The sequence below is a fragment of the Microcaecilia unicolor genome, unplaced genomic scaffold (genome assembly GCF_901765095.1).
Source record: "Microcaecilia unicolor unplaced genomic scaffold, aMicUni1.1, whole genome shotgun sequence".
In the NCBI taxonomy this organism is placed as follows: domain Eukaryota; kingdom Metazoa; phylum Chordata; class Amphibia; order Gymnophiona; family Siphonopidae; genus Microcaecilia; species Microcaecilia unicolor.
Window position 1 is genome coordinate 95,911 of NW_021963077.1, and position 14,147 is coordinate 110,057.

At 44.3% G+C, this 14,147-nt stretch overlaps 1 protein-coding gene across 4 annotated transcripts in view; it reads left to right on the forward strand.

Moving 5' to 3' along the window:
• Positions 1-14,147, forward strand: part of LOC115458896 (heparan-alpha-glucosaminide N-acetyltransferase-like) — a 94,299-nt gene that overhangs the window by 22,831 nt on the left and 57,321 nt on the right. For all 4 annotated transcript variants that reach the window (XM_030188737.1, XM_030188738.1, XM_030188740.1 and 1 more), the window contains exons 5-7: positions 4,159-4,228; positions 10,083-10,152; positions 11,753-11,859. In XM_030188737.1, coding sequence (XP_030044597.1) covers positions 4,159-4,228; positions 10,083-10,152; positions 11,753-11,859 — 247 coding nt within the window. The remainder of the gene's footprint in view (positions 1-4,158; positions 4,229-10,082; positions 10,153-11,752; positions 11,860-14,147) is intronic.

Here is a 14,147-nt window from a genome sequence, read left to right on the forward strand (position 1 = left end):
ATGTAAAAATAGCACCTCAATAAATCACTTTTAGTACAACGGTGATACAGATATAAAGGAATATATTAGGAGGGACTCTGAAAATCAACAGAACAGATGAAAATGGTTACTCTGTAGGCAAGGTGAAGGCTATTGTTTTCTTTGGTCTTGGTGCTATATAAAACAGATGTTATTCTGTTAGCCCTTGAGGTGGCTCCTGTTGCTTAACTTCCACTGGCTTTGGTCCTCTTTCTACCAAGTGGCCTTCACAGTGACCCCCAACCTGTTCACATATCTGTGACCTCCCACAGCTCTGTGACATCCTCATTCATCATTCATCAACAAGTATTTCAACAGAAAGACACAGAGCTAAGTTGGTGATTCACAGGGAAAACAGGAAGTTACTGCCAAACCAGTTTTGCTGGCCACATAACTAACAAGTCGGAACTACAAAGATTTAACATTACAGAATGGTCCCAGATTCTTGGTTACATCCTTTGTTTAGAAGTAAACACTAATGCTGGCAGGCACTTTATCCTGTTTCTGATCTGTGCATCTGTTTTAATGCAATCCACAAGTGAAAGGAAGTGATACAAATGATTTTGTTTCATTAAGTGTTAGTGATTTTTATTTTTTTTTTGGTTTGTTTCGTAAGGAGCTTCTTTCCCTTGGTTGCATGTTAAGCCTACGCCGTATTAGTACAGAAGCAAATCTGAGGGAGATTTCCTACTACAAGAGCTTCTTTAGCAATGCTGAATGAAAAGGCCCTGATGCCTTTCCTCAGACTGATAAGGTTAGGGTTTTGATACAGATCTGGCCAGGGCCTCTTTCCCCTTAGCAGCTGCAAATAGGGGATTACTCTGTAGGGAACATGCATATTAAGCAGTAAAGTGTGCTCCTGCTTTGGAGTATAATATTTTCACATTTGTATGGCATATGAAAGGTGAGTACCCCAAGGATCTGTACGACCGGTGCTATTTAACGTATTTATTAATGATCTGGAAATGGGAATGACGAGTGGGTGGTTAAATTTACAGATGACCAAAATGGGATGGAACTCCTCCCATATGAGGAAAGGATTTATAGGTAATCCCACCCAGCCTCTAGTTAACCAGGAGTGCACAAACTCGCCTCCTCCTGACAGAGACATAAGGGACACTTTTAACCCAGTAACAGAGGAGAGCCTTGACAAAATCCTAAGAGACCTTCGACCAACTACCTGCTCCCTCGAACCCTGCCCATCAAAGATAATGCAGCAGGCATGTGTGGGCCTCATAGAAGGTTCCTCTAAAATTGTGAACTCCTCTCGTTCTACTGAGCAACTACTAACAGCATTAAAATGATTAGTGGTTCACCCTTTGCTAAAGAAAAACAACCTTGATCATGACAGACTTGAAAGTTAGTGGCCAGTATCCAACATTCCATTTCTAGGGAAACTCATAGAACAAACAGTCTGTGTTCAACTCACTGATTGGCTAGAAGAGAGAAACTGGCTAGATCCATGTCAATCTGGATTCAGACCCGGTTATGGAACAGAAACGGTCCTCGTATCCCTACTAGATGATCTTCACAGAAACTGAGACAGAGGATTTGCCTCAGTGTTAGTACTGCTAGATTTCTCAGCAGCTTTTGACACTGTAGATCATGATATCATGCTAGCACAACTGGCAGAAACGGGTATCAATGGAACAGTACTTGGCTGGTTCAGATCCTATCTATCAGACGGGCAACAATCCATAATATTTGGCATCACCTCATAGCCACCATGGGCACTGACCTGCGGGGTACTGTATGGATTGATACTGTCACCCATTCTGTCCAATATTTACCTCTAGCCGAGCTGATTTGGTCAATGGACACTCAGTTCTTATCGTAGGCACCCTGTGGAAATGTTCTAAAATATTTTTCTGTGTGGAAAGCATGCTTTACATGTGGATAAGATGAGAGCCTATTTTGGAGAAACAGGGTGATATGATACAGACGTTCAACTATTTGAAAGGTATTAATCTGCAAACGAACCTTTTCCGGAGAGGGGGAAGGCAGTAGAACTAGAGGACATGAAATGAGGTTGAAGGGGGGCAGACTCAAGAAAAATGTCAGGAAGTATTTTTTCACGGAGAGAGTGGTGGATGCTTGGAATGCCCTCCCGCGGGAGGTGGTGGAGATGAAAACGGTAACGGAATTCAAACATGCGTGGGATAAACATAAAGGAATCCTGTTCAGAAGGAAGGGATCCTCAGAAGCTTAGCCAGCGGTGGGAGGCAGGGCTGGTGGTTGGGAGGCGGGGAATAGTGCTGGGCAGATTGTATAATGCTGAAATGAAGCTTGTGGGATTGTGGATTCCATTGCAGCATTTTGCTTGCTCAGTAGGAGTTCAGTGTTAGGTTTATTCTGTGTGTTTGTGTTTGTGCTTTAGTAGTCGTATGTTTTGTGATGATTTTTTATCTTGTACTTTGCTCTGTTTAAAAAAAAAAAAGCATAAAAAACCCTTTGCTCCCACTCCTTCCTGTTATAAAAGATAAATTACCTTGTGCTGAGCTGAAGGATGTGTCCATTCTACCTTGTGGGCTGATGCTCAGAAGCAAACGCGGGCGCTAGAGGCCATTAGCGCTGGACTAGCGCCCGAATTAGTGAGCACAGAATGCTGATAGGCTCTCATGCGGGAGACAATGTGTGCACTAAAGATTAGCACAAATAACATGTTAATGTAGTCAAATGAATGATAATGAGGTCATTTCCTTTTCTCTCCCAATGCTCAGAGAACAGCGCACAAAACAAAGCAGCCCTTACCTCTAAAAAAATAACGCCAACTCGGAGCAGGCGTTAGGATATTTGAAGGGAGGATTTCTCATGATCCTTTCTTTAAATTCTGCTGGGATTTATGTAATTTGGAAGCAGAAGGAAGCCTGTGTGAGCCCCTAAGCGCTGGTAGTGAGAAACAGATGTGTGCCAGTCGGAGCAAACCCAAAAGTGAAACACACATCGGTACCTGTTTCCTGAGCTTAAATATAAACCTTCCAAGTAAAAAAAAAAAAATGAAACACTTACATTTAAAGGTGGAGAAAACAGACGCCAGTGTATGCTTCTCATTCGGATTAGTCAGCTGCATGCACACAAGAGCTGAGCTTGCCACGAAACTCATCTGCTCATGTGCCAAGCACATTCCCTCCCCTTGCTTTCACTTTTACAGGGCACGTATAAATAGAGTATCATTTCCTTTGAGCATTGGCGAGCTAGGTTTCTGCAATATTGGCTTACCACAGGAGTTCTAAACATTGGCCCATTGGCTTTGCTAGATGATCCCTTTGTTTGATGACCAAAATCCTGAGGCCAACAGGGAGCACTGCCGTGTGTCTCTAAGACCAGATGAGAGACCCAACTAGCAGGGAAAATCAAAATGTGTATTGTGTTTCTTCATTCAAACTACAAATTTGGGACCCTGTTTACTAAGTCGCTCTGTAGGTGTGCTAACTTTTTAATGCATGCTAAAAATTAGTGCTTGCTAACGATAAGACACCCATTATATTCCTATGGTTGTCTCAGTGCACGCTACAAAGTTTGCTCGCCTGCAGCGCGGCTTAGGGCTTTTTTTGAGGGGGTACTGAGTACCGGCACCTTTTCCGTTGTCTGTTAAAGTTGGCCCATGGTCCCCAAGTTTTAATGAAAGAGCTAAGGCTCTACACAACAATTCTGCCTTGCCATAGATTCTGTGACTGGTTGCAGGAGGCCTGGCTATTGTGAGGTGAGTCCCTCGGGATCACCCCACTCCTGAAGAGTGACCTAGCATTTGAATACCGGCACCTTTTTCGCTAGAAGAACCACACTGGGCTTTAGTATACAGGGCACTTGGTGTAGGAAATACCAATTCCCTGTTTCCATGACCCTGGTTTAGGTTCACCTCATTTTAGGTGGGAGTGTGTAGCAGGGAGAAAAAACATCCCTATTCTAGTGCTGGCAGCTCCAGCAACCTGCGATCTTGTAACAAGGTCTTACCAATATCAGTTTATTGTTTATATACCACTGTATCCCCTAAAAAGGATTCACTATGGTTTACAACAATCAATTGAATGCAGCATAAAATACATAAGAAAAACAATAACCTGTTACTCTGTCCACTAATGAAAATCGAGTGGCTCTGATCTATTCTTCCGTGTCTTCTTTTCTCCCTTCCTCCTGCAGCTATTCTCCTCGCAGTCCTTTTTTATGGTGGAGTCGGGATTATCTGGACATTGGGATACTTTGTGGTGAGGTAAGCGTCGTCTGTTACACTTGAAAGAGAGCGAGGGAAAATATTCAAAAACTAAGAATAAGAAACTAAAATGTCCGATAGTATAGGACTTCATACACTCATAGTAAACTCCCCCCCCCCCCCACATAGAGCCCATTCAGAGTGAATGGGCTGTGTCGTCATTAGCACACGGCAGCCACTAATGTGGCTTTAATCACATATTGCCTATATCTGGGTTATTCTTGCTGTACACTGCCTTGAGTGAAGTTCTTAAAAAAAGCAGTAAATAAATGCTAATAAATATGGAGCCCTCCTAGTTAAGAGGAGAAAGAAAGCAAGTGATGCCAGACCATGGGGGCAAGGAGCAGAAATTCAGGAGCCAATAAGTATGTGGAGGTAGGGTTACCATATTTTGTCCCCCAAAAAGGACATATGCCCCGCCTCCACCCCCCTCCCCTTACTAGAGCCCTGGTGGTCTAGTGACCTCTTCGGGGCAGGAAAGAGCCCCCTCTTTCTTGGCCGGAGTGCTGCCCTGCATGCAACCTTCCTGTTGCTGATCTCGGCGCCGATTCAAAATGGCCGTTAAGAGTTGAAGTCTCGTGAGGTCCATTTGTCCGGATTTCTGGACAAACAGACAGCCCGTTTGTCCAGAAATCCGGACAAACGGGCAGATTGGCAAAACCCGCCCGGTTGCCCGGACATGTCCTCAAAAAGAGGACATGTCCGGGTAAATCCAGACATATGGTAACCCTATGTGGAGGGCACTTAGACATCTGAACTGGAGAAGGGACACAAATGTTTGACTTAGCATGTCTGCCATGGGGCTGTCCCAGTGATCTTCCTTGGAAGGCCAGCTGGCCAAAGGTGACCTCACCCCTGCAAAGCCCCTCCCAGTGTAGCCCCCATTGTCCTCCCAGGTTTTTATTTTCTGAGTCGGGAATCTGTACTGGGTCACAGGGATCTGTACTGGGACCGGTGCTATTGAACATATTTATAAATGATCTGGAAATCGGAACAAGTGAGGTGATTAAATTTGCTGATGATACAAAACTATTCAAAGTTGTCAAAACACATGCGGCCTGTGAAAAATTGCAAGAAAACCTTAGGAAACTGGAAGACAATTTCATCCAAATGCCAGATGAAATTTAATGTGGACAAATGCAAAGTGATGCACATTGTGGGAAGAATAATCCAAATCATAGTTACTTGATGCTAGGGTCAACCTTAGGACTCAGCACCCAAGAAAAAGATCAAGGTGTCATCGTGAATAATACGCTGAAATCTGCTCAGTGTGTGGCAGTGGCCAAAAAAGCAAACAGGATGCTAGGAATTGTTAGGAAAGGGATAGAAAATAAGACAAAATATTATAATACATCTGTATTGCTCCATGGTACGACCTCACCTTGAGTATTGTGTTCAGTTCTGGTTGCCGTATCTTAAAAAAAGGTATAGCAGAATTAGAAAAGGTTCGAAGAAGAGCAACCGGAATGATTAAGAGGATGGAACTCCTCTCATGTGAGGACAGGCTGAAGAGGTTAGGAATAACATGGGCCCCGCTGCAGATAACTTGAGCTAAGCTTTAGTAAACAGGGGGGTTATTTTCACAATCCTGTTGTTCTATCGTATCTATCTATATGTTCCATCTTTGCTTACACCTTATGCTGTCTATTAAAATGTTTAATTGTGTATTGTGTTGGCATTGTAATGTAGCATACTATGCCAAACTTTGTACTGTTTGAATATTTTTACTTCTGTAATTGTCTATTGCCTATGTTTGACTTATTCTTGCTGTACACTACCTTGAGTGAATTCCTTCAAAAAGGCAGTTAATAAATCCTAATAAATAAATGTAACTTGTATTCACTAATACCTCATGGTTCAAAGCGGATCCCAGTATACAAGAAGCTGGACTTTTCCAGGAATTACAAGCAATAATCGGCAAGATTTACAAACACATTTCAAAAAACTATCTTAGATAAACTAATCCACACTAGCTATTAGATTGCAAAACACATTTCTGGAATAAATGAGTTTTTATATATTTCCGAAATTGAAAATAACTTGAAGTAGTAAGTAAAAGTCTGACCTTCTTTACTAAGATGAGCTGCTTGGAAAGAAAAAAAGACTAATAATCTGAGACTTTTCGTAATTTTAGAGAAGGGAAAGTATGCTATTTGAGGGAGTCTTTTACAAGGTTACCTCGCGTTATCTGCAGCATAGAAATAAAATGGGCCCTGCTGCAGTTAACTTGAGCTAATCCTTAGTAAATAAAAACCCTGAATGTTATATTGCATTTCTTATCAGGTGTTTCATTGGTATTATGCTGACATTTTATTATATGTCATTTGAATATTCTTCCATGCTGTCTGTTATGATATTGTTTGTATTGTACTGATGTAATATTTCCCAGTTTAAATCACTTTAGTGTATTATGTTTATATTTGGTCATTGTATTATTGTTATGTTAACAAAATTGTAAATTTTATGTTAAACATGACCTGCTGTATACCACCTTGGGTGAATCTGTTCATAAAGGCAGTTAATGAATCTCAGTAAAAATAGGGCTGTTTATCTGGTAGCCCTAGGCTTTTGAGAAAATTCAGGAACGCTTGAGGAAAATACATACGATGAGGAAGGGAGAGAGATGGCATGGATGGGCAGACTGGATAGGCCAGGGGTAGCCAACTCCAGTCCTCGAGAGCCGCAGGCAGGTCAGGTTTTCAGGATATCCACAATGAATATGCAGGAGATAGATTTGCATACCATGGAGGCAGTGCTTGCAAATCTATCTCCTGCATATTCATTGTGGGTATCCTGAAAACCTGACCTGCCTGTGGCTCTCGAGGACTGGAGTTGCCTACCCCTGGGATAGGCCATATGGTCTTTATCTGCCTTCATTTTTCTCTGTTTCAGTGTAATCCATGCTGTTGTGCTGTCATGGTCATATCGCTGTAATTCTGTGCTGGTCTAAAATTGCCATCCCTTTTTCATATTTATTTTTTGGGATTTTGCTCACACGTTTTACAGTTGTAGCTGAAGCTGAATAACATTCAGGAACAGTAAATATTTTCCCGTCCCCAGAGGATTTACAATCTAATTTAGTACCTGAGGCAAAGCAGGGTTATGCGCCTCGCTCAAGGAGCAGCAGCAGGATTTGAACCAAGCTTCTCTGGTTGTCAGCCCGTTGCTCTAACCACTAAACTATTCCTCCACCTCTCTTCTTAAACTGCAGTCCTAGCTACCCATCTCTTTCAGCCTAAAATTTTAAGATGTAGCTTTGTCACTGACCAATTCTTACAGATTGTCCATACTGTCTTTCTAATTATTGATTTCCGTATTGCTCTCTTCAGACGCTTCGACCTCAAAATCAGACTCTTACTAATTCACCGCTTTTAGCAGTCGGGCTAGAAAATGTTCATTGTCTTATTTCTTGTTTAGCACCTACCTTATGGATCCCATTACCCCTGTATCGTTGTTTGGCGACTTCCCACCAAAAACTCAAATCAATTTTGAAAAATGATCTGACGTATGCTTCAAGTTATGATGGGAAATATATTTATTGGGATTTTATTAACTGCCTTTATGAAGAGATTCACCCAAGGTGGTGTACAACATAACATAATGTGGCACAGTTTGGGGCGTGGCACAGGCACTTGAGTTGCAGCATCTGTAAAGACGTGTTACAGCCAGTGTGGGCCTTGATCATTTGTGCTTGGCCGGGACCCGGCAGGCTTTGAGCATGCACAGATGTTCAAGGTCCCATGTTGGCCGCAGTTAGTCTCATGACACACAGACTGCTGTGCTAGCACTGCCTTGAAGGGGGTGGGGTAGAGAAAGGAGAAAAGCTGCTGAACTCCTGGAGAGGAGGGGCGGGATAATAAAGGAGAGAGATACTAGACACATTATGAAGGAGGGGAGGTAGCGAAGAAGAAAGATGCTAGGGTAGAGAAGGGGAGCTACTGGACACTGGGACAGAGAAGGGCTTTGAGATACCCCTTAGATGGGGTGGGGGGTGCAGCTGAAGGTTGGCCTAGGGCATTAGATACCTTTGGGCTGCCCCCCCCCCCCCCCCAGTCTAGATCCCTTCAACCAGATCTCAAGCATGACTTTTGGTTTCCCATTGCCAGTGATCCTATTTGTTTATCCCAGGCTTTGTTAAATTCCTTTACTGTCTTTGCCTCTATTACTGTCACAATTTATACTATTCCCCGCTTCCATTATCCTATTTTGTGAAGAACTGCCTCTCTGCCCAGCATAGACACCCGGTATAAGAGGTTTGGAGAGGCTAAGCTTCCCCCCTGCTGCAGCAGAATGGATCAGTTGTGGAGTCCAGCTGCTCTGAGGGGATTAAATTGTTGATTTACCTCCATCCTCACAGCAGGAGCTGCAGTGAAAGCCCTCTAGCAGTTGCAGAAATTGGTTTATGGTTTGTTTACCTTACTGCTGGGAAAGCAGGGGGCGGGGGGGTTGGCTGGAGGTGTCCTGGGTTGCCAGGGAGATATTTAACGAGGATGACTTCCTGACCTGCACTGAGGACAGATAGCAGCAGAACGGATACTGGGCCAGCATGATCAGAAAAAGTCACCAGACAACAAAGGTAGAAAAGATCATTTTATTTTCATTATAGTGTTTGGAATATGTCCACTTTGAGAATCAGGTGCTCAACATTAAACATTTATATTTATTTACTTATTTATAGCATTTTATCCCACATTAAACATGAATTAGGGTGTTTTGTGGCTCTACATGAGAATTGTGATGATATCTCTTGTTTCATATTGTTGACAGTCTGCATTTTCCGTATGGGTGGTATATTGGTGTATTAGATCTGCCCAGTGTAATATTTATGGTACAGTAAGGTTCTGAGTGTGTTTTTGGACAAAGTTGTGCATAGTGTTTTGCAGTTGAGCGATTGTGGTTAGAATATGCTTTGAGCAACCACTTTATTCTTTGACATATGATGCATATCTAATATCTAAATTTAATAATAGGTATTAATTGTGACTTTTTATTTATTTATTTTTTCTGCGTGTTATCAGACAATTATGGATTTAAGCTCCACCCCTGGCCCCACCCCTAACCCCACCCCCTTTAGCCTCCCCAAACAGTTGGGCCACCGACCGCCTATGCTGCCCAGCTTTAAACCATGACCTAGTACAGGCATTTTTAAGGGCAATTTGTTTATAAAGAGAAGACAGCAGGGAGAAACCCTTGACATGACTTACTAACCTGAGAGCCTAGAGCAGTAGTTCTCAAACCTGTCCTGGAGGAACCCCAGCCAATCAGGTTTGAGGATATCCGCAATGAATATTCATGAGTTAGATTTGCATGCATTGCCTCCATTGCATGCAAATCTAATTCATGAATATTTATTGTGGATGTCCTGAAAACCTGTCTGGCTGAGGTTCCCCAGGAAGGACAAGTTTGGGAGCCATTGGCTTAAAGAATGAAGGGATAGAAACAGATAATGGTGCTTTTTATGCCTGGATCCAAAATCTGTCTATAAGCCAGGAGAAGGAAGCAATGCATGAATTATGTGAATTTAAGTAATCTAGCTGGAGAGGCAGACAGAGGAAACAGAATTTAAAACAAAATTGCTTATTTTTCACTGTTTTGCTAGAATTTCAAAGACCAAATATAGAGGAATTGGGGCTGGTGCTAGACAGATATGTAGGGCCCAGGGCAGACTCATAAGAGTGAGACCAGGGAGTGTCGGGTGCCCTAAAGTGCTGCCTTTGTGGTACAGCTCAGCCAAGGGAGCCCCTTGAAGTGCTGTGTCCCAGTCCTGAGGAGACTGGGAGCATGTAAATTGTCAATGCATGTAATTTTAATTAATTTAATTAATTAATTTTTTTTTTTTTTTTTTTTTTAACAGGCTTGGTCCTGTCCGAAATTGGATTTACAAAAAAATGAATCCCGTAGAGACAGATCGGCTCATTAATTCTGTGAGTTTGAAGCTTTGCTTTGTCTGGGTGTGGGGCAGGTTGGGACTAGCCCGTTCTGTACAGGTTCTAATTTATGTACTGCATGTGTTGTGCAGCTGGTGAATGTATCCATACAAGCAATCTGTGGTCACATGTAGCTGTATTGGTTTGGCACAGTGCAGCCTTTGAAAGATTGGTTCTGGGTGGAGACTTACTGTAGACCATCCTGTCAGTGGTGGTCCATGGTCAGCTGCCACCCGGGGCGGATCGCTGCTGCGCACCCCTCCCCCCCCCCCCCCCCCCCCCCCCGGGTGCATTGCTCTTATCTCCTGGGGATGCTGCGAGCATCCACGCGGCTGTCTGCTCCTCCAATTCCCTGCCCCAGAACAGGAAGTAACATCAGAGGGAGCAGGGAACTGGTGCAGCCGCACGGCTGCTCCCTGTACCCCCCTGCATCATGCACCCAGGGTGGATCGCCCCCCACCGCCCCACCCTTGGTACGCCACTGCATTCTATACAGCTAATGGAATCCCTTAATTAAAATCCTTATATTGACATCCTGTTCTGTGTTCTCAACAAAAACGAATGAACAACTTTTCTGCAGGGCTTTTTTCACTTGTCTGTAGGATGGAAAACCTGGGTCAGGGCCATCGTAACCATTAGAAAGACTAGGCAGCTGCATAGGGCAGCATCTTCTTGGAGGGTGCCAAAGAGCAGCTGCAGTCAAACCAATACAGTAGACTTGACATTTACACAAACTCAAAGAACTATCAGTGTGTACTTGACCTGCAGGGAAAGTGCACAATTTTCAAAGAGTTCATTTGCAAATGGCTCTTAGAAATTGTCCTTATCAGGGCCAGTCTTAGGCAGGGGCAACAGGGGCAGTCGCACAGGGCCTTGCGCCTCCAGGTTCTCCCGCATGCGCCCCGCCATTGCCGCAAACTGACTTCTTGCCTCCCCTCCCCCATGCCGCAGGGTGCCCTCCCAGCATACCCGAAGCCACTCTGGTGGTCTAGTGGAGTCTTCGGGCCGGAAAGATCTTGTGTCTTTCCTGCCCGCTGCTGGCGCTGACTCCTTTGTTGCCGCATTGCTCTTTAAAAATGGCTGCCGAGATTTTTGCTGAAGTCTTGCGAGGCCACCTTTGGATGTCTCGGCAGCCATTTTAAAGAGGATGCGCCAGTAAGAGGGTCAGTGCCGATAACGGGCAGGAAAGACTGGGGATCTTTCCTGCCTCAAAGACTCCACTAGACCACCAGTGGCTTCGGGTATGTGTAAGGCTTCAGTTTAAATGTGGCTGCTGTTGCACTTTAATGGATCGTTTCCGATTGGCAGATGTACCTCTCATTCGGTACCACAGGTCATGGGAGCTTTTGAAGTTGTTGAACCAGGATGAAATGAGATGTCAGGCTACTACAGATGTGCAGGTTACAACCAGAAAAAGGAACCTGCCAAATGCAGGCTTCAGCAGAATAGATGAGGAAAGAAAAGTATCCTAACTTTAAAAAGAAGTTAAGCGGGGAAAAAAAAGTTTAGTTCAATGACTTGGCTTGGATATGCTCACATGTCAACAAATCTTCTATCTCCAATTACTTTTTAATTTTTTTCTGCTTTTGTTGTAAAGGAGCTAGGATCCCCTAACAGGGCAGATGCCGGTGGCCAAGGTGCACATCCTGGTGCGTGGAGCTCCTCCGTTCCTCAGCGTCTCCGTTCACTGGACACCTTCCGAGGGTAACTTACATAGGAATTTATCTAAACAGGAACTCACACGGCTGCTTTGGTCAAATCAGAGGCTGTCTAGGAGTACTTAGTAGAGGTTTCTGCACCTCCTCCCCCCACCCCATATCATTAAAAACACCGTTTTTTTTCTTATCCTGCTAGACCAGTCCAGACAAGCGGGTTCTATTCTCCAACCAGCAAATGGAAATGGAAACAGCATTCAAAGAGGTTTACATATTATATACAGACTGTGCTTATTTGTACCTGGGGCAATGGAGGGTTAAGTGGCTTGCCCAGAGTCACAAGGAGCTGCAGTGGGAATTGAACCCAGTTCCTCAGGGTCAAAGTCCGATGCACTAACCACTAGGCTACTCGTAGTGAAGGAAAAGGACACTGGCATTTTAGTAACATCACCACCAGTATAAGGTGTGGTGCAGCTCTGGAACTTTCAGTGTTCCTCTGCCTCCTAGCATTTGTGCAGCAGGATTTTTTTTTTTTAATGCAAGCCTGACCCACAAAGACACTGTCCATGGCCTGGGGTCCTCTGAGTCCTGTGGCCATGTTGGGTCCCAGAGATTAGTCCACAGACTGTTCAGGAGTGGGGCGAGGGCGGTGGTTCTGATGCCTTCACAGCCCAAAATAAGCTATCTGTGGATATTGTGTTCACTGAGAGGGGGGGGGGGGGGGGGGGGGGGGGAGTCTCTCACTGTGTATTGTGGGAACCTATATTATGAGGGTTCCTGGCAGCAGTTGTGACTTATGGCGCACTGGCCCTTTGTTAGATATGGGGAAACATGGTGCTCTGGTAACTGCAGTAGGCTCTGTGTACAGGCCACTGTGGTCAGACCTGTGCCAGGCTAGAGGGGATGCCATCAGTGGTAACACATGGGGCAAGTGACTGGAAGTGCCAGTAAGGCTCATGGTACTGGAGCCTTTCTGGAGCCCCAAGGACAGGAGCAGCTGAAGTATGGTAGATACCTGGATGGCTCAGAAGAACAGTGACTGTCACAGTTGGAGATCTTCTCTCCAGCACCAGAGACACCTGAAGATAGCCCATGTGGCATGAGACAGTGCTCAACCCTTTCCTAAGGATCTTATCAGTTCCTTGGTAATGCAGTTGTTTTCTACCTCCAGGCTGGGTTTTCCCAGTTTTGATGAGCTAGTTTTGGAAGACACTCTGAAGGTGAGGCCTTCTTGTGTTGGGTCCTGCAGACTCAGAGAAGGGTTGCTTGTTTTTGGTGTCTAAAGACAGTTCTGAGGGTACTAGAGGTGGGAACTGGCTAACTTCACCTTTTTTTCTTAGTAGCACAGGCCCCTCACAGCCTCTGTTTTGCTTGACAGTGCTTTTGTGATTAAGCAACTGCTTTAAGGCTGCTTTGCACTCCTTTCTGTAGCTACCCCATTTAGTGGAATAGTCTGCCTCTAGTACTGAAATCACAGCAAACTGTCACATCCTTGAAGTCATATGTTAAAATGTTATGTGCTAAGACCTACCATGAATTGCCTATGACTTTATTGGCATTATTGCTTTCTGTATGTCTGTGTTCAACTAGCTATTTGTTGACTCTGTTGTTTAAGCTATGTATGTTCATTCGTTACCTGCCTTTGTTAAAGGCAGGCTATAAATAATAAAACATAAATGAAGCATGTAGGTCCTTTAATCAATCTGTTGCCAGATAGGCTAGTTGATGATTGTTTCTGGGGCAGCTCCAGCTCACTGTGGGGTTAATTTCTTGGCTGTTGCCCTCACACGTATGTTGGAGTCCCTCTGTCCCACTTAGACTGTGTCCATGGTTTCAGTGATATGTGGCTCATTGACTCCTTGCAGCATGCGTATGTGGAAGAGTTAGCTTAGTCCTCTAGGGAGCTGTTTCATTTTTCCTTAGTTGGCCAATGGCAGGGGGGCACGGAGTGGTACCAGTTGTGTTGGCCTGGTAGACTGGGGAGCCATTACACTTTGGTGTCTAAGTTTGTCCGAGAGTTTGGTAGTTCTAAGATCCTATTGATGTTGGTATGAGTGTCACCTTCAGGAAGGCCCAGGGCAGTATTGCCTGGGTTTATATGTGGTACACCCTTTCAGGTATGTCAGCTTGCATAGTTGAGCGTTATCATTGGATGCTTATGTTGTGGGGAATGTCACCCTCACGTAGGCACTGGGTATTGGAGCCTGGTCTTCCTCCTACCCGCTCGCCTAAAGCTTTGGAAAATCCCACTTGTCTTGGCTGGTCTAACAGAATTATAAGGAAAGTGCAGTTTGTTCTTAACCATATTTCAAAATGATTTGGGGGTGCTGAAAATTT